The 27,982-nt window shown below is 41.7% G+C and overlaps 3 protein-coding genes across 3 annotated transcripts in view; 2 read left to right on the forward strand and 1 right to left on the reverse strand.

Moving 5' to 3' along the window:
- tep1 (telomerase-associated protein 1) overlaps positions 1 to 14,954 on the reverse strand; it is a 31,022-nt gene extending 16,068 nt beyond the window's left edge. The window contains exons 1-24 of the mRNA XM_087812000.1: positions 14,157 to 14,954; positions 9,813 to 10,222; positions 9,474 to 9,653; positions 8,956 to 9,105; positions 7,923 to 8,087; positions 7,724 to 7,852; positions 7,545 to 7,619; positions 6,887 to 7,008; positions 6,655 to 6,812; positions 5,934 to 6,043; positions 5,785 to 5,863; positions 5,520 to 5,712; positions 5,010 to 5,448; positions 4,227 to 4,379; positions 4,078 to 4,143; positions 3,386 to 3,510; positions 3,248 to 3,316; positions 3,036 to 3,176; positions 1,862 to 2,153; positions 1,676 to 1,791; positions 1,498 to 1,611; positions 818 to 935; positions 486 to 668; positions 252 to 412 (exon numbers count right to left, since the gene is read on the reverse strand). Of these exons, the coding sequence (XP_087668126.1) occupies positions 252 to 412; positions 486 to 668; positions 818 to 935; positions 1,498 to 1,611; positions 1,676 to 1,791; positions 1,862 to 2,153; positions 3,036 to 3,176; positions 3,248 to 3,316; positions 3,386 to 3,510; positions 4,078 to 4,143; positions 4,227 to 4,379; positions 5,010 to 5,448; positions 5,520 to 5,712; positions 5,785 to 5,863; positions 5,934 to 6,043; positions 6,655 to 6,812; positions 6,887 to 7,008; positions 7,545 to 7,619; positions 7,724 to 7,852; positions 7,923 to 8,087; positions 8,956 to 9,105; positions 9,474 to 9,653; positions 9,813 to 10,222; positions 14,157 to 14,307 (3,899 nt within the window). The 5' untranslated portion in view covers positions 14,308 to 14,954. The remainder of the gene's footprint in view (positions 1 to 251; positions 413 to 485; positions 669 to 817; positions 936 to 1,497; positions 1,612 to 1,675; positions 1,792 to 1,861; positions 2,154 to 3,035; positions 3,177 to 3,247; positions 3,317 to 3,385; positions 3,511 to 4,077; positions 4,144 to 4,226; positions 4,380 to 5,009; positions 5,449 to 5,519; positions 5,713 to 5,784; positions 5,864 to 5,933; positions 6,044 to 6,654; positions 6,813 to 6,886; positions 7,009 to 7,544; positions 7,620 to 7,723; positions 7,853 to 7,922; positions 8,088 to 8,955; positions 9,106 to 9,473; positions 9,654 to 9,812; positions 10,223 to 14,156) is intronic.
- LOC148063972 (uncharacterized) lies at positions 11,986 to 21,425 on the forward strand. Its single transcript, XM_087812001.1, has 5 exons — positions 11,986 to 12,799; positions 16,485 to 16,580; positions 17,840 to 17,945; positions 18,960 to 19,059; positions 19,646 to 21,425. The coding sequence occupies exons 1-4, from the start codon at positions 12,274 to 12,276 to the stop codon at positions 19,015 to 19,017; spliced, it is 786 nt and encodes a 261-aa protein (XP_087668127.1). The 5' UTR covers positions 11,986 to 12,273; the 3' UTR covers positions 19,018 to 19,059; positions 19,646 to 21,425.
- Positions 21,426 to 23,182: 1,757 nt separating this feature from the next.
- LOC148063973 (protein lifeguard 1) lies at positions 23,183 to 27,972 on the forward strand. The gene is made up of 6 exons (XM_087812002.1): positions 23,183 to 23,264; positions 24,872 to 25,159; positions 25,229 to 25,429; positions 27,351 to 27,479; positions 27,559 to 27,702; positions 27,774 to 27,972. Exons 2-6 carry the CDS (start codon positions 24,896 to 24,898, stop codon positions 27,897 to 27,899), a joined length of 864 nt encoding a protein of 287 aa, XP_087668128.1. The 5' UTR covers positions 23,183 to 23,264; positions 24,872 to 24,895; the 3' UTR covers positions 27,900 to 27,972.
- The last annotated feature ends 10 nt before the right edge of the window (positions 27,973 to 27,982 follow it).

A 27,982-nucleotide genomic window follows, 5' to 3' on the forward strand; every position in this document is an offset into this window, starting at 1 on the left:
ATCCCTTCTGCTCCTAACAGCAGCTAGCTAGTATAAGCTAGCAAACAGATTCAAAGTTAGCTTAAATAGTTTTACCTTCTTAATCTTTATGATCACAATAAAACAAAGCTTACAATCACTTATCATTCATCTCCCTCTGATGACATTTGACTGGAAAAGTAAATGTTCACAGAGCAAGTTTAAAATGACGGCAGGAAGTTACATTTGGTGTGCCGTCGTTTGAACCCACGTCAATCTAAAGGCTGCTCTACCTGTAAACAAGGGTCGGTGGATGTTCATCTTCACTTTCCTGCAGCTCCCTCAGAGACCTCACCAAGTATCGGAGCATGTGACCAGCAGAGGGCGCCGACTGGCTGGCAGCGGTCGAGTAAAAGATGGTGTCGAAGTTCCCGGGGCTGGATTCAAGAGCCGCCTGTCGTGGAGCAGAAGGTTCACTCACTGATGCACAGAAAAACGCTCACGAGAGAAGTCTGTAGTCGAACTACCGTGAAGACGCTTTTGCCTTCTCCCTGACGGCCTTCCACCAACATCATCCCGCCGTTCGCCAGGGTCTGCTTCACGGTCGCCGCGGCCTTCAACAGCTGCTTGGACCGACCGGTGCACTGTGCCTGCAGCGCCGCCTGGTGGACCCTCTGCTCCAGCACGTCTGAGGCCACCTCGTCGCTCTCCTGCACAGATGATAAGAGTTATGTTGCTCGTGTGGCATCATTGAGGAGGCAGCCAAGCACTTCTTCAGCAGGACCGCCCAAAACACAGACCAGAGGGGGTGAGGCGAAAAGGAGAGTGTTCATTAAGTCAGAACGAATGTTCAACTGACCTTCACAAAGTGCTTGACGATGCCAGCCCACAGATCTTGAAGGACGGCTTTTCCAAAGTCCTCCAGGTGCTTCAGGTAGGGCTTCCCCTCCACCACGCCGGCCCACTCACAGGAGTAGCTGCGATGATGAGTCACATGAGAGAGACGCGTCTCGTTGTCGAATCGAAGTGATGGAGTTTGTTTTTTTCTCATCGATTTGGTCTCAGAATGTCAGTATTTGATTACAGTCTGGAGTTCTAGATTCTTATTATTATGGTTGTCGACGTCAACGATTCTTCGATTGCAGTTGCGCTAAATAACCACTAGGGGGTTCTGTCGAAATTTAAAAACCTACTTAATCCCATTATATCAAAGTCTTGGTCAAAGCCACTTTAAATAGGCACTAAGTTATAACCAGCTGACATATAAATCACTTCATTTACCATATTTTTCGGTCTATAAGGCACACATCGTATGACCAAAATAAGTGCCTCATTGGTCAACAGGAGTTTCCGATCACATGTATGTATGTATTGGTAAGAGAAAAATGTCTAAACGGTTATTGATTTTTCTAAATAAATGATCTGTAATCTGTGTAACTGATCACGTGTAGTCGTTGACTGTCCTACTTATTACTATTGGCTGTTCATGTTGTCAGTCAATATAAGGAGAGGCTGGAAGGAAATACAGAAACTAGTTACTTGTTTGTGACTTTTGCCTTGCTCTTCTGGATCATCTCCTTCAAAGACTGCATTTTGGACTGGGCCTCCTTGGACTCGGGAGAGAAGTCGGACTTCCAGGCCACCGGAACAGACCTAAAGAGAGAGATCCGGGTTGAAGAGCTGAAGAAGTAAACGCTCCACAGTGAGGGCTACACACTTGCTGATCTCCGGGTCTCTGAAGTAGCAGAACATCCTCTCGGCGTCTCCGTGAAGAGCCTGGAACTGACGGACCTCCAGCTCCGTGACCGACAGACCGTCAGGAGCCGAGGCCAGCTGCGGAATAGGAGAACGCCAGAGGTTGATGAAGGAGAACCAAACGTGGACTCACGCTCATCACTCCTACCCAGGAACACTCCGGGCGGTCCGGGAGGGCGGGTTTGGGCGGCGCCAGTCCGTACCTCTCCCCCAGGATCACGACCATCATCTGGCTGCGACACACCTGCGACAGACACATCTCCGCGGCCCGGGCGGACTCCTCCTCCGTCACGCCCCAGCGCAGTTCCACCTCCTGCACGTGGAGGCAGTGTGGCGCGGCGAGGCGGCGGAGCTCGGGGAAGACGTTCCGAACGAGGACGTCTCGCTCGGCGTGCATGTCTCTGAAGGTGGACGAGACGAACACTCGGACGGTGCGCCACCTGCAGGAGCAGAAAAAAACAAAAGTTTTTTACTTAGTAATTTTGTTGGTCAGGTTAAGACAACAAAATCAGAATTCAGTTATTTCTATCAGTGGGTAAACAAGTTAGTTGGTCAGTGAAGTCAATAAGTCAGTGGGTAAGAAAACAAGCTCAACTTAATGAATGAATTTGACAGTAACATTTAGGGTCAGTTACTAGGTTTATCTAGACGAGTCAGAACATTCTTGAGTCATTCAATAGTTAAGTTGAGTCATGGGTTACATAACTTTTCACTACACAGGGACCCCTAAAACATCAAAAGGTCTATGACCGGGGATCCCAATGAAAAACACAGTAAAATGCTTCAAAATATGTAAAGAAACATCAACTTTTCCTAACTTTTAATTACTTTTAAAGCATGTTTTTTTTACATTTTTCAATTTGTCTCTAAATCCATACTTTCGCCTTTCACCTAATTTTTAATTTACTTAAGACGCTAATACGATCTTAGATTTTTTTATCAGCAAAAAGTTCCACAGCAAAGACTGTGACATCATCACAGGTGTTACGGTACAACCGGAAGCTTGGGAATCCAAATATCAAGGTAGTGATTTTAGTTCAGGGCAAATAGTTAAAAATATAAATTTCATCTCATCTGATATCACATTATATTTATTTCCATTCTTCCGTTTTCCTCCAATCTTCTGAGCCCCCATAGCGCCCCCTGGTGGTCCCCCACTTTGAAAGCCATTGAGTCAAGGTACAAGGTCAGTTATTGAGAGTTCTGGTCATTTTGTAAATCACTAATGACTTGCTGTTTATCAGAACATTTATTTGGTCAATGAGTCGGTTATAAGTGACTCAGTGAGTCACTCCTGAGGGCCAGTTGTGATTTTGGCTCACCTGATCTTAGGACTGGCAGGTATGGAGACTTTGTCCACCTTGGTGGTCTCTACGGTTCCCTGCTGTGGCGGGACTTTGTGCAGTTTGTCCATGTACTCCACATGATCCAGCAGCCTGGAGGAGCCTCGTTCGGCCACAAACCTGCGCAAGAGGTCATGTCAGAAAAAACATCCGAGCTCAAAGGAAGGAAGGAATGAAGAAAGGAAGTCCACCTCAACGTCTGCTCGCTGAAGCCCACCAGCTCCACTGTCTGGGGATCATGGCTCCTGTCATCCCCATAGCTGCAGGAGAGCAGAAGTTCCTCAGTTGGTTCAAACATGCCTTGCTCAAGAGCCCCGTCTGACACTTACTAATGGTCAGTTAAGAAGATTTTGACCAAGAGGGTTTTCTTGTTGACCTCCTTCCTGTAGTTGTCGACTTTCCAGGTCTGATCGTTTGGCGTCCAGCCCTCGTTCATGAGGATGACGTTGTCCACCTGTGAAGCCGCAGCACCGACCGTGAGTTTGACTCCCGACATGTGAACTCCCGTCTTTCCTTCTTGCACCTCTTTCATTGTTCAAATTAGACATTTATACAATCTACAATCTTACCATTTTCTTTTTGTTTCCTTATAAACCTTTACCTCTTATTTTAAATTAAAGCCTCCCACAACTTTAGTTTTTTTCCTTTCCTAAAACATTCCTCCATCCCTTCCAATTCTAATTTCTTACCAGCTATCCTTCATTCCAGTTTGACTTCTGCCTCCATTTCTACAAGCTGCCTTTATGCATCATTTACCCTTCTCCTTCTCTTTGTCTACCTTCTGCTGTGTATCCTTTTTACAATTTATTTTTCCTTATCTCCGCCTTTTTCGGTTTCATATTTACTGTTCTTTGTCGTATTTTTTATTTCTCAATTGTTTCCTCTCTTCCTCATCTTTAAAGTAGATACCAACGTCACACAAAAAAATAGCTTGATGACCCAGATGGGATAATAGTCAACCTAATATGTGATAATTATTAACAGAAAAAAACATTATTTGGATTCACACAATTACACTAACCTTGCCATTCCTGGGGAAGATGCTGACGTCTTTGTTGTATTCGTCGTAAGGTGCGTTTCTGGCTTCCTGCAGCAAGTGGAACATCATTTATTTACTTAATTCAGAGTCAAATTGTTTCCTTGATGTTTGGAGTGGTATCTGGTTCTGACCTCCATCCTCTTGACGACGCTCCTCACGTTCTCCAGCAGGACGTCCGACTTCAGCGTGACTTTAAACTTACGTGAAGAATAATAGATGAAGATGTTGGCGTCCTCGCAGCAGCTGGCCAGCATCAGAGCCAGGAGAGACGCCACCTCGCGCCCCTGAAGACACGTGAAGGACACATGACAAACTGACTGGAGGGTACCGTCAGGACACATTTTTAAAAAAGCTAATATAACATTTTTTGGTAAAAAAAAATTGAAAATAAAATTGTTTTTTTATCAGCAAAGTAATCTAGTACCAAGTCATCCATTCACGTACCGATAGGAGTAGGCTGCAATGCAGCGCGCCATATCACCATTAAGAACAATCAAAGTTAAGTGTTTTGCTCAGAGACAAAATGGCACAATCTTTTTTAGAGCTGGGATTGAACCTGCAACTTTTAGGCCAGAAGCAAACCAGTTCACTTTCCAAGCTATGTTGCTTTGTTGCTTTTGGTTATTACGGCCCATACCTGTGGATCAATGGGCACCTTCACCCCTATGTTTATATTTCTTGACTTCATCGTAACAAGTATGAGAGTCTTCATCATCAGGACCTCCTCAAATGTCACAGCGCTATGAGATACCAGCTCGATTTTTAGTCACAACAGAGAAACATCTAAATGGCTCTGACTTGAAGGAAGATCTGGATCTGGACAGTTGATGAGCGGATGAATATTATGGATACACCGTTACCAAGCAACGCTTAATCAGTCCAAAACCCAGAAAAAATTGATAAACTTTTCTTACCGAAGGCGCGAGCTTGTCCCTCTTTTCCTCATTTCTCTTTCTCCTTTTGTTTCTCTTCCTTTTCTTCTCCTTCTCCTCCTCGTCCTCTTCCTCTTCCTTCTCCTCCTCATTCTCTTCCTCTTCCTTCTCCTCCTCATTCTCTTCCTCCTCATTCTCCTCCTCATTCTCCTTCTCCTCTTCCTCCTGCTCCTCATTCTTCTTCTCCTCCTCCTCCTCCTCCTCCATTTCTTCCTCCATCTTGGGCTCTTCGGCGTTTGGGTCAGGTGGGATGTAGAAGTCAAGGTTGTTCAACCATTTATCCGTATCCGACCAGTGTGAGTTCAGCATGATGACGGTCCGTCCAGGCAGGGGGGGGATGTTATAGCGGCAGGAGATCTGGACAGAGGTCTCCAGAGCTGCACAGTAGCGGTCCAGCACTTCCACCGTGAACCTACGTCGACTGGAGGTCGGGAAAAAAAATTGTGTTAAATCACCAGCTTCCTTTTAGTAAACCTGTGCCCATAGACTGACTTGGCTTTGAAGAGCTGGGCCCTCTTGGTTCGATACATCTGGTAGATGAACGGCACTCCCATCGTTACCCTCTTACGACACCTCTTCGTCTCGTCCCACTCAAGGTTCTGGTAGCGTTTGCTCCGTGGAATCTTCTTCAGGATGCTGGTCATGATTTTAGTCACGGACGGGATATCCTGCGCCGCCTCGACGGCTTTAAGTCAAATTTCGAGACTTCATTTCCCAAACTCTCGTAATGCTCTCGATAGCTGAACTCGTCACTCACCGACGCTACGAAGCTCCATCATGACTTTGTAGGCAGCGAGGAACCGCAGGGGGAACTGGCGGCTCTGGATCACGGCATTCTGTGGACCCACGACAGAAAGTGTGACGACACTTTTATGAAAACATGGGAATGCCGGGTTGAAACTCAACCTTGTTTGTGAGTCGACCGATGATCTTCTGGTGGTGAGTCTCGCTGATGCCCTGAGTGATCATGTTCCTCAGGTTCCTCAACATGGCCATGAAGGGCAACGAATTATTATCTGCACAGTAAGACGGGGTTAGAATAATCCTAAGAAAGAAAAATGTCTGCACGAGATGTAATGAGAAAATATATAATTAATCGTAAAATAAAAGAGAGACTTTCATGTGACACAAACATTTAAAATAAAGAAGGTAATTTCTATCTAGTATTACAAACACCAAAGGACGTAAAAGTGTTTTAATTTAAAAATATATATATTTAATTTGATGTTAATAAAATGTATGTCTAAAAAATAGACAATTAAAAATAATAAGATACAATTTTAAAGTGACAAAAGACCTCTGAAAAAATTAAGAACAATTTTAAATACATAATTAAAAATGTTTTTAAATGTTGTCTTCCCATATAATGTAATAAGAGAAAAAAATAAGTCAAATACATTATTCTTTAAAAAGCTATTGAATTTTATAAAACGACAAAAAGAAAATTGAAAGTAAAATGAATAAACATGAGTGTGAAACATTGTTTTAAAAACTGAAAAAAAATGTATATATATTAAATACGATGAAAATATGCATTTAAAAAATAGATTAATCAATGAGAAATCGAAGGATTATTTAAGATTCATCAATAAAAGGAATTTAAAAAATAATAATAAAATGATTGAACCAATGAGTCGCTCCCACGTCGCCGCGTTGTTCCCCTCTCGGCTCAGCAGGCGCTCCCAGGTCTCCGGCTCCTTCAGCTTCATCCTCTGCCCGGCTCGCTCGTGGTCCCACTGACCCTTCAGTCCGCTGTGGGTGAACGCCTTCGCGTCCGCCGGGTACCTGCGAAGACCGGAGTCGTGAAGCCCCTCACCCTGAAGCTTCTGACAAGTGAGCGTGTGAATGAAGCGTCTCACTTCCTCCCCAGGATGGCCATCACGTGATCGGCAGGTTCTTTAATGTGGAGCGTCCTGATCATCTTCTTCAGACTGAACTCGGCCTGTTTCTTATCCACGACCTGCCTCTTCTTCGACTGCAGCTGGACACACAAAAAATATAATCTTTATTGAGTTTTTTTATTCATCCAAACAACCTTCAATTTATGTTAAAACTGATTAAAAAATGATCATATAAGATCTAAAAATGAGGAAAGAAGGAAAGTAAAATAATAAACTAGCATCATGAGGCATATGCATAGAATGGGTTAAAACATAATTCTACTTCATGCATGCTCTGACCTTCTACAAGCTGTTATCAGCCTGTATAGGGCGTCGTACACATTTATAGAACTACGGTTTCAAAGGTAACTTGGGGAAAAGTTAAACTTTTTTTTTAACAAGTTAAAACATGAAAGAAATAAAATCAGAATTGAAAAACATACATTATAAGTTATACAACTTGAATTGTTATTTAAGGAGACAAGAAAAACAGCCAAAAATAAAAAGCAGGATAGAATTCAAATGAGCAATATTTACAACCACGAAGGGTGTGGACCGAAGTTATGTAATCGTGAATCACCGGCTGAGGAACTCTTGACGACTCAAACATGGAGTGACTCACTGCGGAGGAACTTACATATTTCTCCAGAATAGCTGGCTCGGATCGGAGCAGATCGGCCCACTTCTTTACCTGCTCGGCGCTCGGTTTCTCCTGCAGACAAGGCATGAAGTATCATGAGCATTGTCTGAGGCCATGGTTCTCAGTCACAGTCCTGACTTATCTTCTCATCATGTTGATGATTGTGGTGGTTTTACCTTGGGTTTGGCAGAGTGTTTGCCGCGATGCTTGCGCGTGTTGTACTTGGCCAGCTGATACTCCTTGAACTGCTTGAACTTGTCGGTCAAACCTTTCTTCAGGCACATCGGCAGTGATTTGCTGAAGCACTGCGGACACAGAGGTGGACGGTGAGGAGCTAGTTTTGACCGAAAGAGTCTGGGTCCGACGACGACTCACCTTGCTGTAGATCCGAACCACTTCCAGCCAATCGGAAGGCAGCTGAATTGCGGCGCATATGTATCTGCGGACGTGAGACTTGGTGGCGGGAAGGTTGGCTGCCAGAGCCAACAGAAAGTTGGCGGTGATGCGGATGTTCAACTCTTGTCGCGTGTACACTGCCACCTGGAGGTGTAAGAAAATATCGATACCCTTGAATATTGCGGGTTATTTTTTCGATAACTTTTTTTTTGGCTTTCAAATAAGATTTTATTTCGATCAATGTTATGAAATAAATTGTGTCACGGCATTTGTTTATTTTTGTGTTGCAATTAAACTTCAGGCCGCTAGATGGCAGCAGTTATTACGTCCTCCTCAGCTTAAGAAACAATTAAATCTTGGCAAGTTCCCGGCGATGACTGAGAACGAGAGGATACAGTCAACTCGAGCATCTTTTAAAGCTGATGTTTGTGACATTTTTTGGTTTGAAAACAAATGAAAGCAGCTACGACTTTGTCAAGAGTCATGTGTATTCTGTGTATACCAGAGTCAAGTACTCCACAATACTACAAATGTATTCTTGTTTCTACAGTATCTTAAAATCTTGAATTGGATTGCTGCTGTTGTTTTTCTAAACATATAATTATATTTTTGAAAAATGAAATTAACTAATTGAAAGAAAAATGTGTTTATTTTTCTGTAATTATTTGTAATACATTTGTTATTATTGAACTAAAAATGTTTTTTTTTTTACACAGAGTTAAATGGTCTTATTCAAATAATTACAAAATTAATTATTTCTAAATGTGTTTTCATTTGAATTAAAGATAGAAATGTTGGTGTAGTATGTTTTACAAATAAAGTTTGATATTGTGTTTCCCATTATTAAAAACTGAATTTCTAAATACTTTTTAACTGGTAGCCTTTTATATACGCTTGAAAGAAACACTTACACAGAAGAACTAGAAATAAAAGATCAAAGTATCCTCCAAGTGCAGAAGATAAAAAAAACAACACTTGTTCTGTATTCCAGGAACAAGAAGTATGTATATACCTTGAGGACGAACTGAGGATCGCTCTCTGAAATTCCCTTCACCAGGTTTATGATCCTGGTCCAGACGCTCTTCTCTTCGTCCCATTCTTCTGCTCCTGGATCCACACTCTTGTTGACCAGAGAGCAACACACCACGTTCAGGAGATGATACTGGAGATCGGATCGAGATCAAACGTCAACATCATGGAAGTACATTTGTTATTTCATCATCAGACACTTCGGATGTTAAGATGCAAATGACGCCCACGTTTTCAGGGACCGTCCCAAAATATAGAATTTCTAAGTAGATGTAAATAATAATTGAACTATTTAATCTAAGATTACCTTTTTTTCTTAGACTGAAGAATGTATAATTAAATGGATTTTTTTTTACACATAAAACATATTGGACAGACTTTTGATGTTGTTTTTTTACATAGTTATAACCTGTTGAAAAATTAAAACTTGTGAAAACTTTATTTGAATTAAACCTTTCTATTCAGAATCAAATTATTCTGATTTTTATTGATCATTTTTACCTTTTGGTCCTTTAAATTGGCCACAATCTCCTGCGCTCCTCCATCCATCTCAGCAAACTCCTCACTCCTGCTGACCATTCCCGGGTCTAGGTCCTCCAACTCATGCACGTCTTGGACTGTTAGCTCCATGCTCGAGGCAGATTCCTCCTCCTCAGACGTCTCGCCATCACTGCTGGACGACTGATGATCACAGCACAGAATTAGAACTTCAACCTTTTAGAAAATAGAAAACTACAGATTTTGTGACAGAATAGGATTTAGTTTCTCTCATTTGTTGATAAAAAATGTATTAAAAAAAAGAACATTATTATCTGCTTGAGTGAAAAACGTGTCACATACCAAAGCCCAACTGCTTTCTGATGCAGGTTCTTCATCTTCACCTCCATCTGCTTCATCCGGAGTCTGCTGTTCAGCACCGAGGAACGAAGGAGGATGACAGAAGCGGCTGGTGGACAGAGAGCTTGTCGGGAATGAGATGGAAGTGGCGAGAGCGGAAGAGGCGTCCTTTTTCAGGAGCTTGTTTTCGGTGCTGATCAGGGAGGAAGGAGTGTGGGATGTTGAGAGGAGCCAGGAGGAGGAGAGGGTGGATGGTTGCAGCAGCGGAGGAGGAGGAGGTACGAGGGACGGGGTTTCCTTCAAGAACTTGTTCTCCAAACACAGGGGGACGTAGTTGGAGGACAGGCTCCGTCCACCGGTGAGCTGACGCAGATCGACGTCAACTGTCGGCTGGAGAGTCGACGCCTTCATCTCTGTGCGGAGACAAAAAGAATCAATCGATCAATGAGACTCACTCAAGAAAGTACAGGCGAGAAGTTCCGCCGCATTCCGCCTACTGTTTAAACAAGAGCTGGTTAAGGAGTGTTACTGGTACAAAGTCTAAAGATTGATACATGTTTAAGACAATCAATGTTTTCCATATGTTGATAAAAAATGGTGGCAGATGTATTCGTTTGTATTACATTAAAGGAACCAAATAAGAAGCCAAATAATTCTACATGAATATTATTTGTATTCTGCTCACAGCATTTATAACGAAGCTGTATGCTAAAATAATAATATTTAATTTATAAAATCGTCTTTTCCGCAAGTGAATAAATCACAGATTTAAATAGAATAGAACTTGAAAAGTATTTTTGTAGTTTAAATCTGCATGATTCAACCATGACTCATTACTTTTATGCTGACGTCGTGGTTAGAAACAAGCGAAGAGCGAGACATGAAAACAACTCACCGCTGGGCATCACGACCAGATCTCAGCTACGATGCGTTCTTTTAAAATATGTTTGTTTATGTTCTAAAGTCTTCTAAAGTGAAGCTCAGGCTTGTGTTTATTTCCTGAACCAGCTCCTGCCCAGACACAAGAGCGCTGATTGGTGGAGGGAGCTACCGTAATGACGGTCGTATAGGAGCAGTCGTACAGGACACTTGTACTTACGACATACAATGTGTTTTTAAAATTGGAATTAAATGTGTATAACAAGAGAAAAAACTTCCTGAATGATATCTTTCCTCGCAGAAGCAATGTCCCACCTTAGCAATTTCCCTTTAAGATAGAAATTATCGTAATATAAACAAACATTATATAACTTTTTATTTTAAAAATCTTGTATATTTTCTATTAGTCCACCAGACATCCTGACAAAATGGCCTAATAGATACATTTTACAGGACAAGTGGCTTTGGTTAATTGTCATTTATTAGTATTGTCAAATAACAAATAATAAGTATAATCTATCTATATATATTATATTTTTAATAGGGGAAATATACTTACTAAATTAAATTACTATCGCAATTTTCTTTTGATATACTAGTTAAGAGTGTTAACTAGCATTTATTAAACTAATATTTTAAAAACATTTGCCAGAAGAAATCCAAATCCAATTAAATGAAGCTAAGAAAAAAATGTCATGTTAAAAAGTTGTACACAGAAAAAATATATCTTGACCTAAGGATTGAATATAAATTAATAATAAAAAAGAATTATAGGAAAATTATGTTTTTATCAAATATGTATATTTAGTGTTAGTTTTGTTTGTCTTTAAGGTAGAAAGGCTACCAAGAGAAGTTATGTCTTCTTTATAGTAAATGTGTATTGAAAAATAAATCTGAACAAGAAATACTGGAATTAATTGTTTTTCTTTTTTTTTTTAAAACACAAAACAATAAATATTCCCCTACAGTGGTAAACTACGTTAATCCTTGTTACAAAACGAACTTTTTATCAAGTATCTTAAAATGTTCACAGACCCTCGATCGCTATCTTAGTATTTATTTGTATGTTGTGTTTTATTTTTGTTGTATCTTTTAAATATATATATATATATATATATTATCTTATATATCTATATCTTTATATTTTTAGATAATATTAGTTTTTGTTCTTGGCAGGGAGGGTGGGGTTTTCTTGACTTTTATAACTTTGGATTTTTTTAAATAGCAAAGCTTGATGACGTCACTACGGAAGCCGAAGCGTCCACAGCGCACAGCTGGAGTCGATCAGGCACCAGAACCGTTACCGTAACTGTGCGTGTACGTGGGCTCATAAGAGGAAGCGAGTTTTGTCCGTTTCCGCTGCAGCACCGAGACCGTGATAAAGAAAGAAAAATGTGTCCGAGGAGGACGAAGTGAAGGCCGGCGGAGGAACAGCTGCTTTTTACTCCCCGAGACCGTCTCCTTTCGACGCCGTGTGCGGGTCACAAATGTGATCCGGATCGTTGTCGGCGTCGAGAATCCAAAGTGTCGTTTCGAGGTCGTTGTGGGTTTTTCTCCTCGCCCGAGCTAGTGGCTACATTCAGAGATGGGGACGAGAGCGAGTCGCCTCCAGGAAGACCCGGTCCCCCCTGCCTTCGGGAAGGACGGCCCGAAGCGGGACTCGTACCGGCGACCCCGCTGCGCCAGGCCCACCAGCCTCATGGTGGACTTCTCCGGCAGCTTCGAGGACACGGAGGCCAACCGGAGCCGCTCGGAGGAAGGCAGCGACTCCGACCTGGGGCAGCACGGGGCGAGCGCCGACGGGAGCCCCGAGGAGCACCACGGCATCCCCGCTAGCATTAGCCAAGCGTCGCCCGCGGAGGACGACACCGGAGGCGACGGGAAGCCGGAGGAGGAGGACGGAGGGGCGAACCAGGAGGCGGCGATCGCGGCGGAGCCCGGGGAGGAGACAGGCCGCGCTCCGCACCGCACGTTCTCCGAGCGTCTGCCCGCCACTCGGCACTCTTCGACCCGCAGCGTCAGCGCGAGATCCGCCCGAGTGCGGGGCTCGCACCCGCGGCCGGTCTCCGAGGCTTGGATCGGCCTGTACCGCGTTAACAACCGCCATGGCAGTAAGTTGAGACGGAAACCGGTTCTTATTTCAAACGTGTCGTTTTTTTGTGTTTATTCAGTATTTCCAAATATTAAATAACAACTGCATTGGCGCTTTCAGAGGACAACATTTGAAACGTAACTTTTAATGTAGGCACTAACACTGTTTTAAAGTAACATGTTCTCTTCAAATAAAACAACAATGTAAAGAACTATGAAAAATATCAATAACATTTTAAAGGAGTTTTTTTTCAAAGATGGGAGGCAATGATGACAAAGTTTACTTGCATCAACTGTAACGTGATATTTGTTTTTTTCTATTATGTAACTAAGCCAAATAAAAATACTCCGGGGGATCAATAAAGTATCTCTCTATATATCCATCTATATAAGCCTTGTATATTTTTGGGAATAACTTGTGTCTTCTAGAGACAATTGTATGTATTTTTTTAAACCAACCTATTCAAGAGCTGTTATTACTTATTTTAAAGTAAATATCTTAATCTAATTTTCCTTAATGGTCGTCAATATTTGCTCAAGGGTGTATAAATATTTGCCCAAAGTCGGGTACGTTTTTATTTGTTCAGGCTTTTCCTTGATTTTCTCCTGTTGTGTTATCAGTTGTATCTTGATCTTTAAATTATATACTTTATTGAGTATTGTTTTGATTGTTTAAGCGCTTTGTGACCCTGGTCTGGAAAAGCGCTATATAAATAAAAATGACTTACTTACTTCGATCGTGGAGCTTAAACCACGAGTTAACGTCTTTGGAACACGAGTGCCAAGATGTCACAGGAAATTGACGTTTAAATGTATCGGCGTAACCGTCACAATCTCCCAATCATGCGTGACATATTGTAACATGTGTTGTTTTATTATCGTCGGCCCATAAATAACTTGTGACTCTTGAAGTTCCCCCTTTTGTCGACGTGATGGTGACCGTTCTGTTCTGTTGTGCAACCCGATCACCAAGAAACATGTCTGGACTTTTAATCGCATCTTGATCGGTTTACACATGATTTAGTGTGACCTTTGTTGCTGATAAATATGACGTTAAACAAGATTATTTCCTGGAACACAGTAGTGGTGGTCTTGTGCAGGTCATGCTGCTTTTTTTGTTACACAACCCTCAATAGTGGGGTCTTAAGTTCCTAGCACTGACACTAAACCCTCACAATCTGCTGTAAATGATGATAAAACTGGTGTTTGCTGAGTACTATTACCCAGACTGTTGTCTGTTGAAGCCTACAAACCTGGAGAAGACACTCTGGTATTTTCCACTTCCAGCGAGATGCTTCCTAAACTTTCTTCCTGCTTGACCAACCATATTGGCACCAGCATATCTTACCTTGACCCCCATCCTGCCGGACCCTTTACCTGGGAACACCTCGTCATCCACCCTGCCAGTGATTTCCAGGCAGGATGGACTGGTTCTCTCAAGGATGTCTCCTGGCCACTTCCTCTCTAGGGCCCTCTGCGTCCAGCTGGAAGGAGTCCAAGATGCTGACCTAGGAGCACACGAGGACATTAAACTTGCATTGTGGCATCGAGTATCCTCTGAGCCGTTAGTTGAATGATTTAGTTATGACAGAAATGCGGTTACTTCGGCAACACCCAACATTTTTAGCGGCTTAATTCGATGATCTAAATGAAGTTAATCCAGATGTTTTATAAAAAAAAAAGAAGCACCTGATATAGTTCAACCAAGATGCCAGATTAAGGCTCTAGGGTATTGACTTGTTTACTGGAACAAACTTTCACTTTTGTACTTGTATTCTTTACTTTTAGATGAGATGGTGTTCATGTGTTTTTAGCTGCTGTTGTATGACTTGAAACATTCTTTATGAAGGGTGACAACCTACTAAAATAAAGTCACTATCAGATTCTATTTCCAACTCTATTTACGCTGAGCAATTTGCTCTATTACTCTCAGTGAACTTTATGCTTTTTAAAATCTAAGAACACACTCTTGTAGCCGGACCTTGTCTTTAGTATTGGGATTCATTCTGAGATGGTAAACTTGGCATTGGAACTCTATTCTCAAATATGATGGTTGAAGTTTGAGACTTATTTTTACTTTTACAAGACTCCAGCCATTGAGCAAGGCCTGATTTACTACTGTCCATCATGGACGATGACAGTCATCCTCTCAGCACTGTCATCAGTGAGCAGAGAAGCAGAATGAGTGCACGAATGCTCCTTCCCAGGTGCAAAACAAATAGACTCAAGGACTCATTCATTCCTCGGGCTATTAAATTGTACAATTTTGAGTTCGGGGGCAGGAGTGGAGTGAGAGTATCTGGATGTTCTGTTCTATGTTAGTCTTTGTATCCTTTGTCTTTGTTGTTTTTCTTTGATCTATGTTCTTTATCTTTAGACTTAGATTGTGTCATCTTGTTCTTTCTCTTTATTTCTCTTGTTCTTATTGTACTTTGATTTATTTTTGATTTTTTATTTAAAAAAAAATGCTGTATGCATTGGCTATTGGAAAAAACCAATTTCCCGAAGGAGACCTCCTGAGGGATCAATAAAGTTTTACCTTACCTTATTTATTAGTGGAAAATGGAGACTTTCCCTTCTTTAGGTGCCAGACTAGTGTAATTACTCGTCCTAGTTTATTTTGATAACGTATTCTCTGATGCTAATTTTGGTTACTTTGTGTGAAGTAAAAAAAACTCTGCCCTTATGAACCATTTGGTTCTTTACAAAAAGGATGTTAAAGTGTGTGTATTGTGGCAATACTCCGGCGACGCATATCACAATACAGGTGCATTGAAGCGATACTGTAGTAACAAGGATATATTTGTAGAATGGTCGAGTACTTGCAGAATTTACAGACCACATGACTCTTGACGTCGTAACTGCTTTAATATGTTTTGAAACCAAAAAGTGTCCAAAGATCAGCTTTTGAAGTCGACTGTATCCTCTCGTCCTTAGTCATCACCCGGATCTCGCTGGATTTTAAAGGTTCTTTGAGCAGCAGAGGATGTGTTAAATATAATAGGATGCATTAGTATTAAATATGTGTATAATTGTTTATAGTTATCAAAACATTTTAGTTCAAAAGTTTAATCCGTTAATTTACAAAAAGTTATTTAAGCAGGTAAATATAAAGCCGGTATTAAAATTACAAATGGCCTTACCCTAAACTAAAATAGTTTCTTTTAAACCCCCAGACTATTGGCACTACCAAAACCACATCTTATCTTCTTCATCTTAAACAAAATCGAATTGTTTTTACACAACACTCTACTTGAATGTAAACCATAAGAGAACTATGATTTAAAAAAAAAAGGGATTTGAAAGCAAAAAAAAAAAAAAATTGACACAATGTAAATATTTTCTCACATCCCTAATGTTAAGATGAGTCTGCAGAAATGTCTCGGCATAATCAAAACACCAGCGTGTTGGGTTTCCCGAGCTGAAGTGGGTCAGAACTTGCTGTCAGCACCCCGCCGGTGGAGGCGAATGTAGGGCGGCGAGGTAGCGCCGGCGGGCACGTCAACGCCCCGGGGGCGCCGAACAATCCGTCGTCACATTGTTCACGGCTATCTCGGCCGCAAGAATACTTCCCCATATACACCGACGGATTGTGTTTCGGCCGTGAAATGGAGATGTTCTAACAAGGCGCCGCCGCGGCTCGCTATGACGTCGGCTTCATGCATCATCCATGTTAATCTCTGCTCTGATTCTCCTCCCGCACAGATATCCGCTGTCCCTTCTGCTCCAAGCCCTTCCCCGGGGGACGGATCGAGGATCACCTGTTGAGCTGCCTCACCTCTCCTCCACTTCCCTACAACGGTGAGCATCTTCTCTTGGGGGTTTTTTTTTCTCGCCACGACGTACACGGTCTAGTATCATGTCTAGAAGGATCGTCGGGAGAAGAAAGATGAATAGACTACAATAAAGGAACGTCTAGATCTTGAGTTTGGTATCGGTCCACCTCAGAATACTCGTAGAGATCTTTATTTTGCCGAGTAATTCTGCTCATCTGGCCGGCGGTGTTTGTACAGATGACACTTCCTGAACTGACTCTGAAGTGTCTACAACGGACAGACATCCTTCTCAATCGTTCGACCTGCTGTCAGCGAGTTAACATCACATTAAGTAAAGGAGAAGATGAAGCTCTTTTAAGGCTTTTCTTCTTCATGTACTTGGAAGGAAACCAGTGTGTTTCAGTTTGGTGTCTTAAATAGATCTTGGACCCTTTATTGTATTTTTGTTTTTATTTATTTACATTGAAAAATGTGTTTAAGCCCCGCCCACTGAAAACGCTTAGTTTTTCTGGAGATTAAATCTTGTTTCTCAGAACAGTGCCCACTCTGCTTTGATTGGTCAAGTATCTTGTGTCTAAACATCTAATATCCCGGAAGTGTCTACCTCCAAGGGACTCGTTGTATAAACAAAGCGGGGCGTGGTTACAGCTGGCTGGAGGAGTGTAGCCACTATTGCGTTATAATGGAGTCCGCTCTCGTAACCTCTCGTTCGCTGAGATTTCAGAGCAACTTTATAAAGTAATAACTTCGAAACATGGTCATGAGGGACTTACTGCATCTTGGAGAGGAAGACTTTTGAAACATGTGAGAGAGTCAGGAGAGTTGGGTTCTCATGTTTAATAGCCCTTTGAGAACACCCTTCTTGGTCTTCTAGGTCTACAAGACCCTTCATGTTAATTGTATAACTCAATATTCTTGTTCCCATTGATGTCTTTGAGTTAATCGGACAAAACTTGGACTGGTCGTCTCAGTCAGGAGGATCACTTTGAAGCGGATACCCTTTAGTTGTTAAAGGTTTTAAAGTGACGAACGCATCTCCAGATGAGTTGGTATTGGATTTGAAACTCTCGTTAAAAGTTCTAGAAAGTCCCAGCCGACAGCAGTTGCCCACAGTTTTCCCAGAAGCCACAACCTTTTGACGAGCGAAAGTGAAATATCAACGTGCCGTGGAGCTCAAATGCACATCTTTGTAGAATGAGGTTAAGTTTCACAACTCATCTGGAACTCGGAAACGACTTTTGCGAGGCTGTGGTTTTTAAATGCTCTTTGTGTGTTTGTTCGCAGCGGACGTGCTGAGCAAAGACAGCGGCGAGTGTTCCATCTGCCTGGAGGATCTGGTGCAAGGGGAGACCATCGCCCGACTGGCATGTCTCTGCGTCTACCACAAGAGGTAACGGGGCTGAGTCAAAGTAACCCCTCCAGTCTTTGTGGTCGTCGTATGTGAAGTATGTCTTCGTGGAAACAGGAAGTAGTCTGAGCAACCACACACATTTCTGACTTCGCTCACAGACTCGTCCGTTATTTCCAACCTGTCGACTCTATAGAGTTCCTAAGAATCCTGCCCCTGGCGTCTGTCACTAGATATTTTATAATTACACATAGTTCTTGAAATTTTTACTTTAAATGAAACGTATTGGCAAAAAAAAACACAAACTTCTACAAGAGTTGCCAGTGTTTTCTTGAGCAGCTCCTAGTCCCTCTTAAAGATACTTCTGATGATCCAAGAAGGTCTTCCGAGTCTACTCTAATGGGTCCTTCTCAGGGTTCCCTCAAAATTGTGTGAAACCTGTCCAGTGCAGGTGTTCTACCACTCCTAGTGGTCATGGTTACCCCAGGGGGCGAAGAACGATCCTCTGTGTTCCCACTTGTCTTTCATTTTGAGTCAGGTTTCTCTGCAACCGTGATTCACAGGAAGCGTCGTCTGAGATTTAGCTTCTGACGGGTTCCCTGGCTCGGGTACTTTTCCAGCATCTGCAAGTCCGGTCTTGTCCCCGTTCTGTCTCATAGCAGAAGTTTTTGCTGGGGTAAAACTGGTATTGCATCAAGGTCATGCTGGAGGCTGATGTGCAAGTCCTGAGCGCTTCCTTCCCGAAACTAGTGCTGCGCAACCGACCAGAGTTGTTGGTCGCGTGAGTCAACAAGTCTAAAAATCTAATATTCTCGTCAGAAGAGCTTTTGAGAAACGCTCTTCTAGCGGTTTTAAGCAAACACTGCAGGTTCAGCAGCTGATCCTGTTCATCTAGTTCATCCAGCAACTGTCTTTTAGTTGTCCGGGGGGGGGGATCTACACGTGTCCTGAACTCTATAGAAATAGTAGTCCATCTTTAAAACCTCTTCAAGCCGTCGCGTCCACATCCCGATTGATGGGTCGCTCTGACCCTCGGCCTCCTCTCTCTCTCGGCAGCTGCATTGATTCCTGGTCTAAGGTGAAACCCTGCTGCCCCGAACACCCATTCGATTGACTCGCAGGTCACATGGACCCCGCAGTGACCAATAAGACTCAGGTGAGTGAAACGGCAGAGCATGGCGGGTTCCTGGACTCCACAGCTCCCTCTAGTGCAGAGTTGAATGAGTGACCACGTGTTGAATTGTAACTGTTGATGGTGAACAAAGTACAAATGGAATTATTTTTTAAAACATTATTTTAATAGATACATTTGATAGTCTCTCTATATGATCATAATTATTTTATTATTTTCTATTGAAATCAGGGATATCATGGTCTAAAAATGTGGACTTGTTTGTTTAATTTGATGGACAATATTGTCCTCAAATATTTGATTACAAAAATTTGTGAGAGAACGATTCAAGAAAAACATTGATATTGATGGAAGCTTTTTGTTCATCAATATAGTTTCATGATGCAAAATCATGAGGGCCATGCAACTACATAAAAAGGGCCACATGTGGCCCCCATTCCGCACAAACAGGTCTGCTATTGAGGTTAAAACCGCTGGTTCTGAGCAAGTTTATTAAACATTTGATTATGGCTCCAAAGGGACCATAAGAAGAGTCAATGGTTGACTATACTAGAACATACTTTGAAATTTCCTCCAGGATTTCACTTCAACTTCCTCTTTCCTGCTGCAGGAGACGACACTGAATCCTAAACATTGACAAGAATAAAGAAAACCATCTGAGGAGAAAAGTCCTGTGACGATTGGGATCCGACCCTTTCAACCCTGAGTCTGGACCATTTCCGTTCCACCACTGAGAAACTGCTGCTTCATCTATCCTAAGATCCCCGTTTTATGAACCCTAATCGATGGAACCATCTATGACTGAGGACATGGAGTTTGTTTTTTGCTCCCAAAAAAAACAAACATTTTGAGTATTTTGCATTATTGGATGAATGTTTTGTCTCCTTCGGCCGAGCCCAATAGGAACCAGGCGACGAACCGGGCCTTGATTCTGGACTTCTTATGATTCTTATCTTGCCTGTTAAACATTTCATGGGGGATTTGGGGCTCATCGTTTTCAGGCCCAAGTGTTTGTTTTTTTTTGCCGGGTTCATGTGCTGCTATTTGTATGTGAGACTTTGTTTGGTAGAGCAACGCCGCCGCGTTTCAGCACTTTTTGTTCCTCCAAATTGAGTTGAAGCAAGTTCAGATCTGGAGCCGGAGTTGTGGCGAGTTACGTTGGTACGAATGTGGGTCTGGATCCTCCTCGAGGGGTCCGGGACTCTTGTTTGACTTAAGACCCAGAGTGGGAGAGGAACAGACGAGCGTCAAGAGTCCAGACTTTTTCTTTCCGGTAATGTTTCACGGCCATCTTTTATTATCGCTTCTGTTCGGACATCAGATTCCAAAAGACAGGATTATTATACCAGGGTTTAGACATGTGGTACAGAATGTTTGGATCTGGATTTCAGTTGACGTTTTGTTAGAACGAACTGATGGTTGAAGGGTTTAAAAAATGGCTCATTCTGCTCCTGGATTTCGTTTGCCTTTATTTGCGCATGAGGCCTTCCGTCGTTATTTCAGGGCTTGACCGTAGAGGGCGCTCATGGGTGTTGGAGTAAAAAAATATTTTCTGGGGTATTACCCTGCGAGCCTGCGCCACTTACCCCCCCCCCCCCCTGCTGCTTCTCCTTGTTTTGCTTTTTATTTTTATTTTTGCAGTCTGAGGTGCTATGACCTGTCTCGCCACTAGAGGGCAGCCCCGTGCATGTACTTTTGTATTGGTGAATTAAGAGTTTTTATATATAAAAAATGCCAAAAGTCTGTGAGGTCGTGCACGAGGAGGTGCGTTCGATGTTACATTTGTCGTGGTGATATGTTATGATGTTGTATACTCTCGCGAGGACGGGTGGGGCGTTTCCAGTGTGTTTTTCTAATCGCCGGGTAGGGATGGGAGTTTGGGTTGTCCATAAAAAAATGAGTGACAATCGGAAACCCTGCTGTTTCTGTATCCCCCCTTTCCCCCCCTCGACTTTCCAAGCTGTGTGGTGCAATACCTCAATTTTTACCAATGCTAACTATCAAAACGCTCTGTGTGTGCGTGCGTGTGTTTAAACTCTCCAGCCAAGCGCGGTCTTTCTTGTACGTCCTTGGCGTGGAGGCCCGGCCTCCATCTTGGCCTCCACGCCGACGTCTTTGGAATGTTTGTGATTTTTAAAAAGAGCAACCACGAGGAAGGGGGTCGTCGTCGTCATCCCCTCGCCCCCCCCCCCTCCGAGAAACGGACAATCTGCCTTTTACTCCGGTTTAAAAACAAATTGATTTTATTTATTAAATTGTAAATATGTGATGAGAGAGAAGATGGCTTTGGTCTCTGTCTGTTCAATATACTGTTTCTAAGCTCCGATCTTTTGTATGTCTCAGAAATTGTTTTTATATGTATTTTTTACAATAAATATGTGTGAAAGAGGTTTTGGTCTGATTTTCTTTTGGGCGAGGAGCATCATTTGTGACTAACATTTATTGATCAACAAGTGTTTGTTCCTAAGGACTGCGAGGGGACAAAATATTTTCACACCTTTGGTAGGGGTCTGAAAAAATGTTATATTTTCAAAATTTGGAGTTTCAAATTTCCACAAATTCCTTCAACCTCAGTTTTACTGTAAATGTATAATTTTATATATATATAAATGTACCTTGACCATGAGTCACATTCTGACTGGCCACATAATATGACTTGACATTATTTAGCCACATTTGACTGTGAATTTTAAATGGGACAGTTTTTGTACATTTATTTTCTGATGCGAATGTGATTTTGATTTTTATGTCCAGATTTACTCTTAATCACCTCCAATAATTTGTGCAACTATTTGTTCCTCTTTTATTCAATAGTTTTCATCATTCACAAAACGTGAGTCACAATTTCATCCAAATGTGTAATAATCTAATGACACATTTGGTTCAAAAATGATAATGACATAACCTTTTTATGACAAATACCGATTTATTATGATTAGTAATAGTAACAGCAGATGGCGCTGTTTCATCCACTGATGAAGTGTAATCGTTATTGACAACTGCTTCATGACACATGTGATTATACCTGTTATAATTCAAAATGGACTCACCTGTGATCCAGAAGAATTCCTGCTCATCCAAGATGGTACACTCGAGGTTAAGAGTTCTTCTGGATGCAGGTGCTGGCGGAAGTCTGGACCTCTTCACTCCTTCACTGCTGCCCCCGTGACCCCGACCTTAGCTATGAGAAGAGATGGTGAACTTCAAATTTAAGTTGCAAAAATACACAACGATTCCAGACCAACAACCAAATGGACTGACTATGTTGACACTGTGTATTATTTGTTTTATGTTGTTTCTTCGTGAAAATAGAGACACACAGATATCAGAAGGAAAAAGGAAGCTGTGAAAAGAAGACACACTTCTACACAAAGCCACAGACAACCATAGTTTGACACGGTTCACACCTCAAACTATGAGCAAAACCACATTTGGAAACAAAAAAACACCCTCTTTGTCAAACTCACTTAGATTTTCTAAACTTCTTCCACAGCATAAGATACATTGCTAGCTCGTAGCTGCTAACTTAGCTTAGCAAAGTGCACTAAATAAATTCAGAACATAAAAATAAATCCAAAACACAAAATCCCTAGATATTTACAGATTAAAATAGTAATAAAGGGATGTGTTTCATAGTTAACAAGTGAAACTTTACTTATGGAAAAGAAATATAAAGCTGCTAATGAAGCTTAGCTCTGCGCTAAGCTAAGCTAAGCTAACTGTAAAAAAAATAATAATGTTGCTACTATTTTCCTTTTCTTTCTAAAAGTAATCTGCAGTCAGTAATATTAGGGAACATACATTAATAAACAATGCAATAATATGTGTAATAGCTACATAATAACAGGTTATTAAACATTATAAAGTACTTACTAGCATCTCTGCCACTTTTTTCTACCGCGTCATGCTAACTGAGCGATCCCTCTGAACAACATAATAACTTACTTTTAACAGCAAATTATAATAATTATTTTATCAATGTAATTATTTTTGATTTAAACAATGGATTTGTTTTGTTATTCCTCAGCAGACATCGGTTTAATTGTTAAAATAATAAATCATTTCATGTTCTGAATATTGGATGTCGAGAAGTAAAAAGTGTCGAGAAGCAGGAGCTGATGTGAGCGAGTGAAGCAACAGAAAAACTTCCAGCTCAGGTCTTCACTCTTGCTTCACCTCCGACGTATATAAAGAGTCGGAACTCACAAGATTCACTCGCAGCACTGAAGGTAAGATATCACTAAATATGACGCTTAAATTCTGAAGGGCATTTTCCAAAAATATATTTATACTTCAAATATCAATGGAATAATATTTAATTCAAACATGACCTACAGTCTGTGAATTCCCTGATTTAATGTATTTTAAGACAATACATTAAAACAAGTTGGATTGTATTATTTATTTGATTGTATTCTATGTGTCAATACACTTTTTAACAATAATTATATTATTATTAACAAATTAAAATCGTTTCTAGAAAAAAATATTTGAATTATAATTTGTTCTAGTTCACCAATGTTATTTTTTAATATTTTAAATTAATTGCTGTAGCCTAAATCCATTTATTTATCTTTAAAAATATGTACCTTTTTTAATCATTAGTTAATAGTTAAGTTTTCAATGTGTTTAAAGCAGAACATTTTTCATTGTAAAAAACGTAAATATTGTCAGTAACGATGGATAAACATTAAGTTACAATTTTAAAAAAGTATACATTTTACTCATTATTGTACAGAAAACAAATTATGCGACTCAACACAAAAACACACACATACACATATATATATATATATATATTTATACACTTGATGATTATATTGTATAATCCATATTGCATATGTCAAAATTGTAATTCTAGTTAGATAGATAAAACTTTATTGATCTCTTTGTCTAGTTACATTTTTGACATATGCAATATGGATTATACAATATAATATTAAAAGTGTGTGTAATGTGTACAATGTTTAATTTTTGTAAAAAAAAATCTTCTCTTTGCATTAAATATAACATTTTTTTGCACCATTAAAACTTGTTGTGTTGCTAGCCTGGTGGTCATAATTTTACGGCCACTGATTGTCGCACATTATTACAGACTAATGGTAAAAGTCTTCGCTAGTCTTGATGTGGAAACGTAAACCTGGGCGTTCCCGTTCCCTAAACGCACACAACAAGTGATGCAAACGTACCTGTCCCCCGTTGGGAAACAGGAAGTCACATCAATGTCAACGGTTTCAAGAAGGAAGTTTGACTAAACTTTGGAAATTTCCCATGAGAGCACAGTTCACTGACCTGTGTTGTGCGCTCAGAGGTCAAAGTTTAAAAAAATACTTTTTTTTTTTTGCACTCAATGTTTTATCAAAATGTTTTTTTCTATGATGTAAAAATACCTTTAATTCGTAACAACATGAAACTAGCCAAAATGTGTTTTTCAATTTAATAAACCGAAAACAAAACTTTTACAAATTGTAACTAGAAATGTCTTTATATTGTATTCAATTTAAATCTGCAAAAATCTTTAGCTTAATAAATAGATGAACTTTTCTGTAAGAACTAGAAGAGATTAAAATAAGAAACATTTTACATTGTTATACTTTTTAATGTCTCGCTTTCTTTTCTTCATTACCTACATTAAAAGTACACGATTGTTTATTTCAAGACAATTTTGATATGAGAGAACGAGATTCTACAATAAATAATAAATAAATATATTATTATATAATAAACTTATGCAATAAGTTTAGGATTTGATACGGTTAGTCATTGTTTATTAAGATATGATACAAATACACAATTGTTTATTTAAATTATATTTCCAAATGTATTTTCCAAACAGAACCGTTTCATTTTGAACTCCAAGATGTCCGGAGAGACGACCGTTGACAGCTTCCCGCCTCCAGATGTGTCGCCACCGCCGTATGAAAACCCTCCTCTGATGCCACCGCCGACGTACACTCTGGCAGAGGCACCCGCGGGCGAGATCCATGGAGAATTCAGCTACCCGCCTCCACCCGAAGACCAGCCTCTCCCCGACGGCGAAGAAGTGCAGGTCTCTGAGGCGCCGCTGGCGGAGACGCCGTCGCCCTTCGCGGACAAGACAGTGAGACGGGCGTTCGTCAGGAAGGTCCGTTGCATCAACACTCGATCGGATCTAGTGGACGACTCATGTGACGACCTCTTGTGTCTCCTCCAGGTCTTCAGCATCCTGACGCTTCAGCTGCTCTTCACCTTCGGCACGGTGACCCTGTTCACCTACTCCAGCGCCGTCAAGAAGGTGGTCCAGCGCAACATCTGGATCTACCTGAGCTCGTTCTTCGTCTTCGCCTTCGTGGCCATCACCCTCGCCTGCTGCAAGTCCCTGAGCCGGCGACACCCCTGGAACATCATAGGCCTGGTAGGTTTAGCCATAATAAAAAGTCTTCTGGGAGCTCTCTCTGGTCTTTTCCAATGGACACTTTCACCTTTCCTGAATTATTGCTGGTCTGTATTGAACTCTGTTGAGTACTATTGGCCGTCTTTTTGGAACAGTGTTCTGAGTGAGACATCAGTCAGGAAATTGGAAATCCCATCCTGTCTGCAGAGAGCCCCGGTTTATGTCTGATATTCTCGTCTATGTCAGGAACTTGCATCTGTCTGTTGAGTACCCTTTCCTGAAGGGGAACCTGTGACTGTCTGTCAGGGACTAGCATCGATTCATCTGTCAATATCCTCTATTCGTTGGTCCCTCTTTCCTGTCTTCCTTGGTTGGGAACTCTCAACCCTCTTCTGTCCAGACCTGGCATCTTATCTGTTGGAAACTCTTGCCCATCTGTTGGGAACCCTGGTCTGATGGAACTTGCCCCCGTTTGTGTTCTATGTAGGGAACCTATCTGTTGGTTCATTCTGCTTATCTGTTCTGTACCTTTGCCCATCTTTTAAGACCTTCCGTTGATGAAGGGGAACTTGCTGTTATTGGTTGAGTAACATTCCCTGTTTGTCAAGAGCTGTGTTCAATGTTGGGAACCCATCTGTGGGTAACTTCCATTTATCCATTGGGAACCCATCTTTTAAGAACTTTGTCTATGTGAGGAACTCGCCATTATTCATTGAGTAGCCTTCGGTGTTGGTCTAGAGCTATTTCTTTGTTGGTAGCTTGTATCTACCCGATGGGTATCCTTGCCCATCTGTCAGGAACTTTCATTTATGTCAGGAACTTTTCGTTTATCTTCCCGTGTCATTCAGGAGCTGGTTCTTTGTCGCAACTTGCATTTATCCATTGGGCACCATCGCCCATCCGTCAGGAACTTGTCGTTGTTCCTTGAGTAGCCTTCCGTGTCGGTCATGAGCTACACTGTAGTTCTTTGTCAGTAACTTGTATTTACCCGATGGGTACCCTTGCCCATCTGTCAGGAACTTTCATTTAATGTCAGGAACTTTTCGTTAATAGTCCCGTGTCAGTCAGGAGCTGGTTCTTTGCGGTAACCTGTAATTATCCATTGGGCACCATTGCCCGTCTGTCAGGAACTTGCCGTTATTCGCTGAGTAACCTTTTGTGTTGGACATAAGCTACACTGTAGTTCTTTGTCTGTAATTTGTATTTACCCGATGGGTACCGTTGCCCATCTTTGAAGAACTTTCGTCTACGTGAGGAACTTGCCGTTGTTCCTTGAGTAGCCTTCCGTGTCGGTCATGATCGACACTGTAGTTCTTTGTCAGTAACTTGTATTTACCCGATGGGTACCGTAGCCCATCGTTCAAGAACTTTTTATACAAGGAACCATTAATCGTCCCGTGTCAGTCAGGAGCAACTTTTTTGTGGTAACTTGTAATTATCCATTGGGTACCCTTGCCCATCTTTTAAGGAACTTATGTTTAAGTGAGAAACTTGCTGTTTTTTGAGTAGCCTTCTGTGCCTGATGGGTACCGTTGCCCATCTATCAGGAACTTTCATTTAATGTCAGGAACTTTTCGCTAATCGTTCCATGTCAGTCAGGAGCTGGTTCTTTGTCGCAACTTGCATTTATCCATCGGGTACTCTTGCCCGTCTGTCGTTTATGTCCAGCACTTGGAGACGTCTATTGTCAACATTTCTTGTCCTTTTTCCGAGGCTTACGTCTTTCAACTGAATCCTCCCAACTGGGGAACCATCCTGATGTGATGGGCAGTCCTAAGACACCCCTCATTTCATGCTCTCTCAACCTTTCCTTCACTAATTGTCCTCATTCTCTCAGATTCAACCGGGTTTCTTGAACGTTGACCCTTCGAACTTGACTCACGCTGCACATTTTGACTTGTTTTCCTGCGTCTCCACTCACTGGTCGTTTGTGCGTCAACAGTCGATCGTCACCGTGAGCCTCTCCTTCATGGTGGGAACCGTGGCCTCCTACCACGAGACGCTCGCCGTCATGATCACCATGGCGGTGACTCTGGCCATCTCTCTGGCCATCATCATTTTCTCCGTACAGGTCAGTGTTCACGTGTCACTCACTCATTTTTCATCGTTCTAACCCATTTTTTCCCCTCACATTCATTCGATGTTTTCAGACCCGCTTCGACCTCAGCTGCTGCTACGGCCTGGGGCTGGTTCTGCTGGTGGATCTCCTCATGTTCGGAGTGTTTTCGTCCTTCTACTACAACCACATGGCGGACATCGCTTACGGCTGTCTGGGCGCTCTTCTCTACGCGCTGGTACGCCTCAGAAAACTGTTCGGCAACAAGAATAACGTGTCGTGAATCTGAAGCTCGACTTGTTCTTCCAGTTCCTGGCCGGCGACTGCGCCATCATAATGAACGGCGACACCGACCCCGAGGACTACATCACCGCCGCGCTGAAGATTTACCTGGACATCGTCATCATCTTCCTCTTCCTGATGGGGAAGAGGTGAACCTGCAGACGGACACACCTGTGACGACCCCTTAATGTGAAAAGTTATTATCTATTGTGGCAAAAACAGCAAATAAAATAATG

This window comes from Callionymus lyra, chromosome 16 (genome assembly GCF_982586985.1).
Source record: "Callionymus lyra chromosome 16, fCalLyr1.hap1.1, whole genome shotgun sequence".
In the NCBI taxonomy this organism is placed as follows: domain Eukaryota; kingdom Metazoa; phylum Chordata; class Actinopteri; order Syngnathiformes; family Callionymidae; genus Callionymus; species Callionymus lyra.

Coding starts and splice junctions, on each gene's coding strand:
- LOC148063972 (XM_087812001.1), top strand. CDS start 12,274: ATGGGGACGAGAGCGAGTCGCCTCCAGGAAGACCCGGTCCCCCCTGCC. Junction 12,800..16,484: donor CGTTAACAACCGCCATGGCA/GTAAGTTGAGAC, acceptor CCTCCCGCACAG/ATATCCGCTGTCCCTTCTGC. Junction 16,581..17,839: donor TCCTCCACTTCCCTACAACG/GTGAGCATCTTC, acceptor GTTTGTTCGCAG/CGGACGTGCTGAGCAAAGAC.
- LOC148063973 (XM_087812002.1), top strand. CDS start 24,896: ATGTCCGGAGAGACGACCGTTGACAGCTTCCCGCCTCCAGATGTGTCG. Junction 25,430..27,350: donor CCTGGAACATCATAGGCCTG/GTAGGTTTAGCC, acceptor GTGCGTCAACAG/TCGATCGTCACCGTGAGCCT. Junction 27,480..27,558: donor TCATCATTTTCTCCGTACAG/GTCAGTGTTCAC, acceptor CGATGTTTTCAG/ACCCGCTTCGACCTCAGCTG.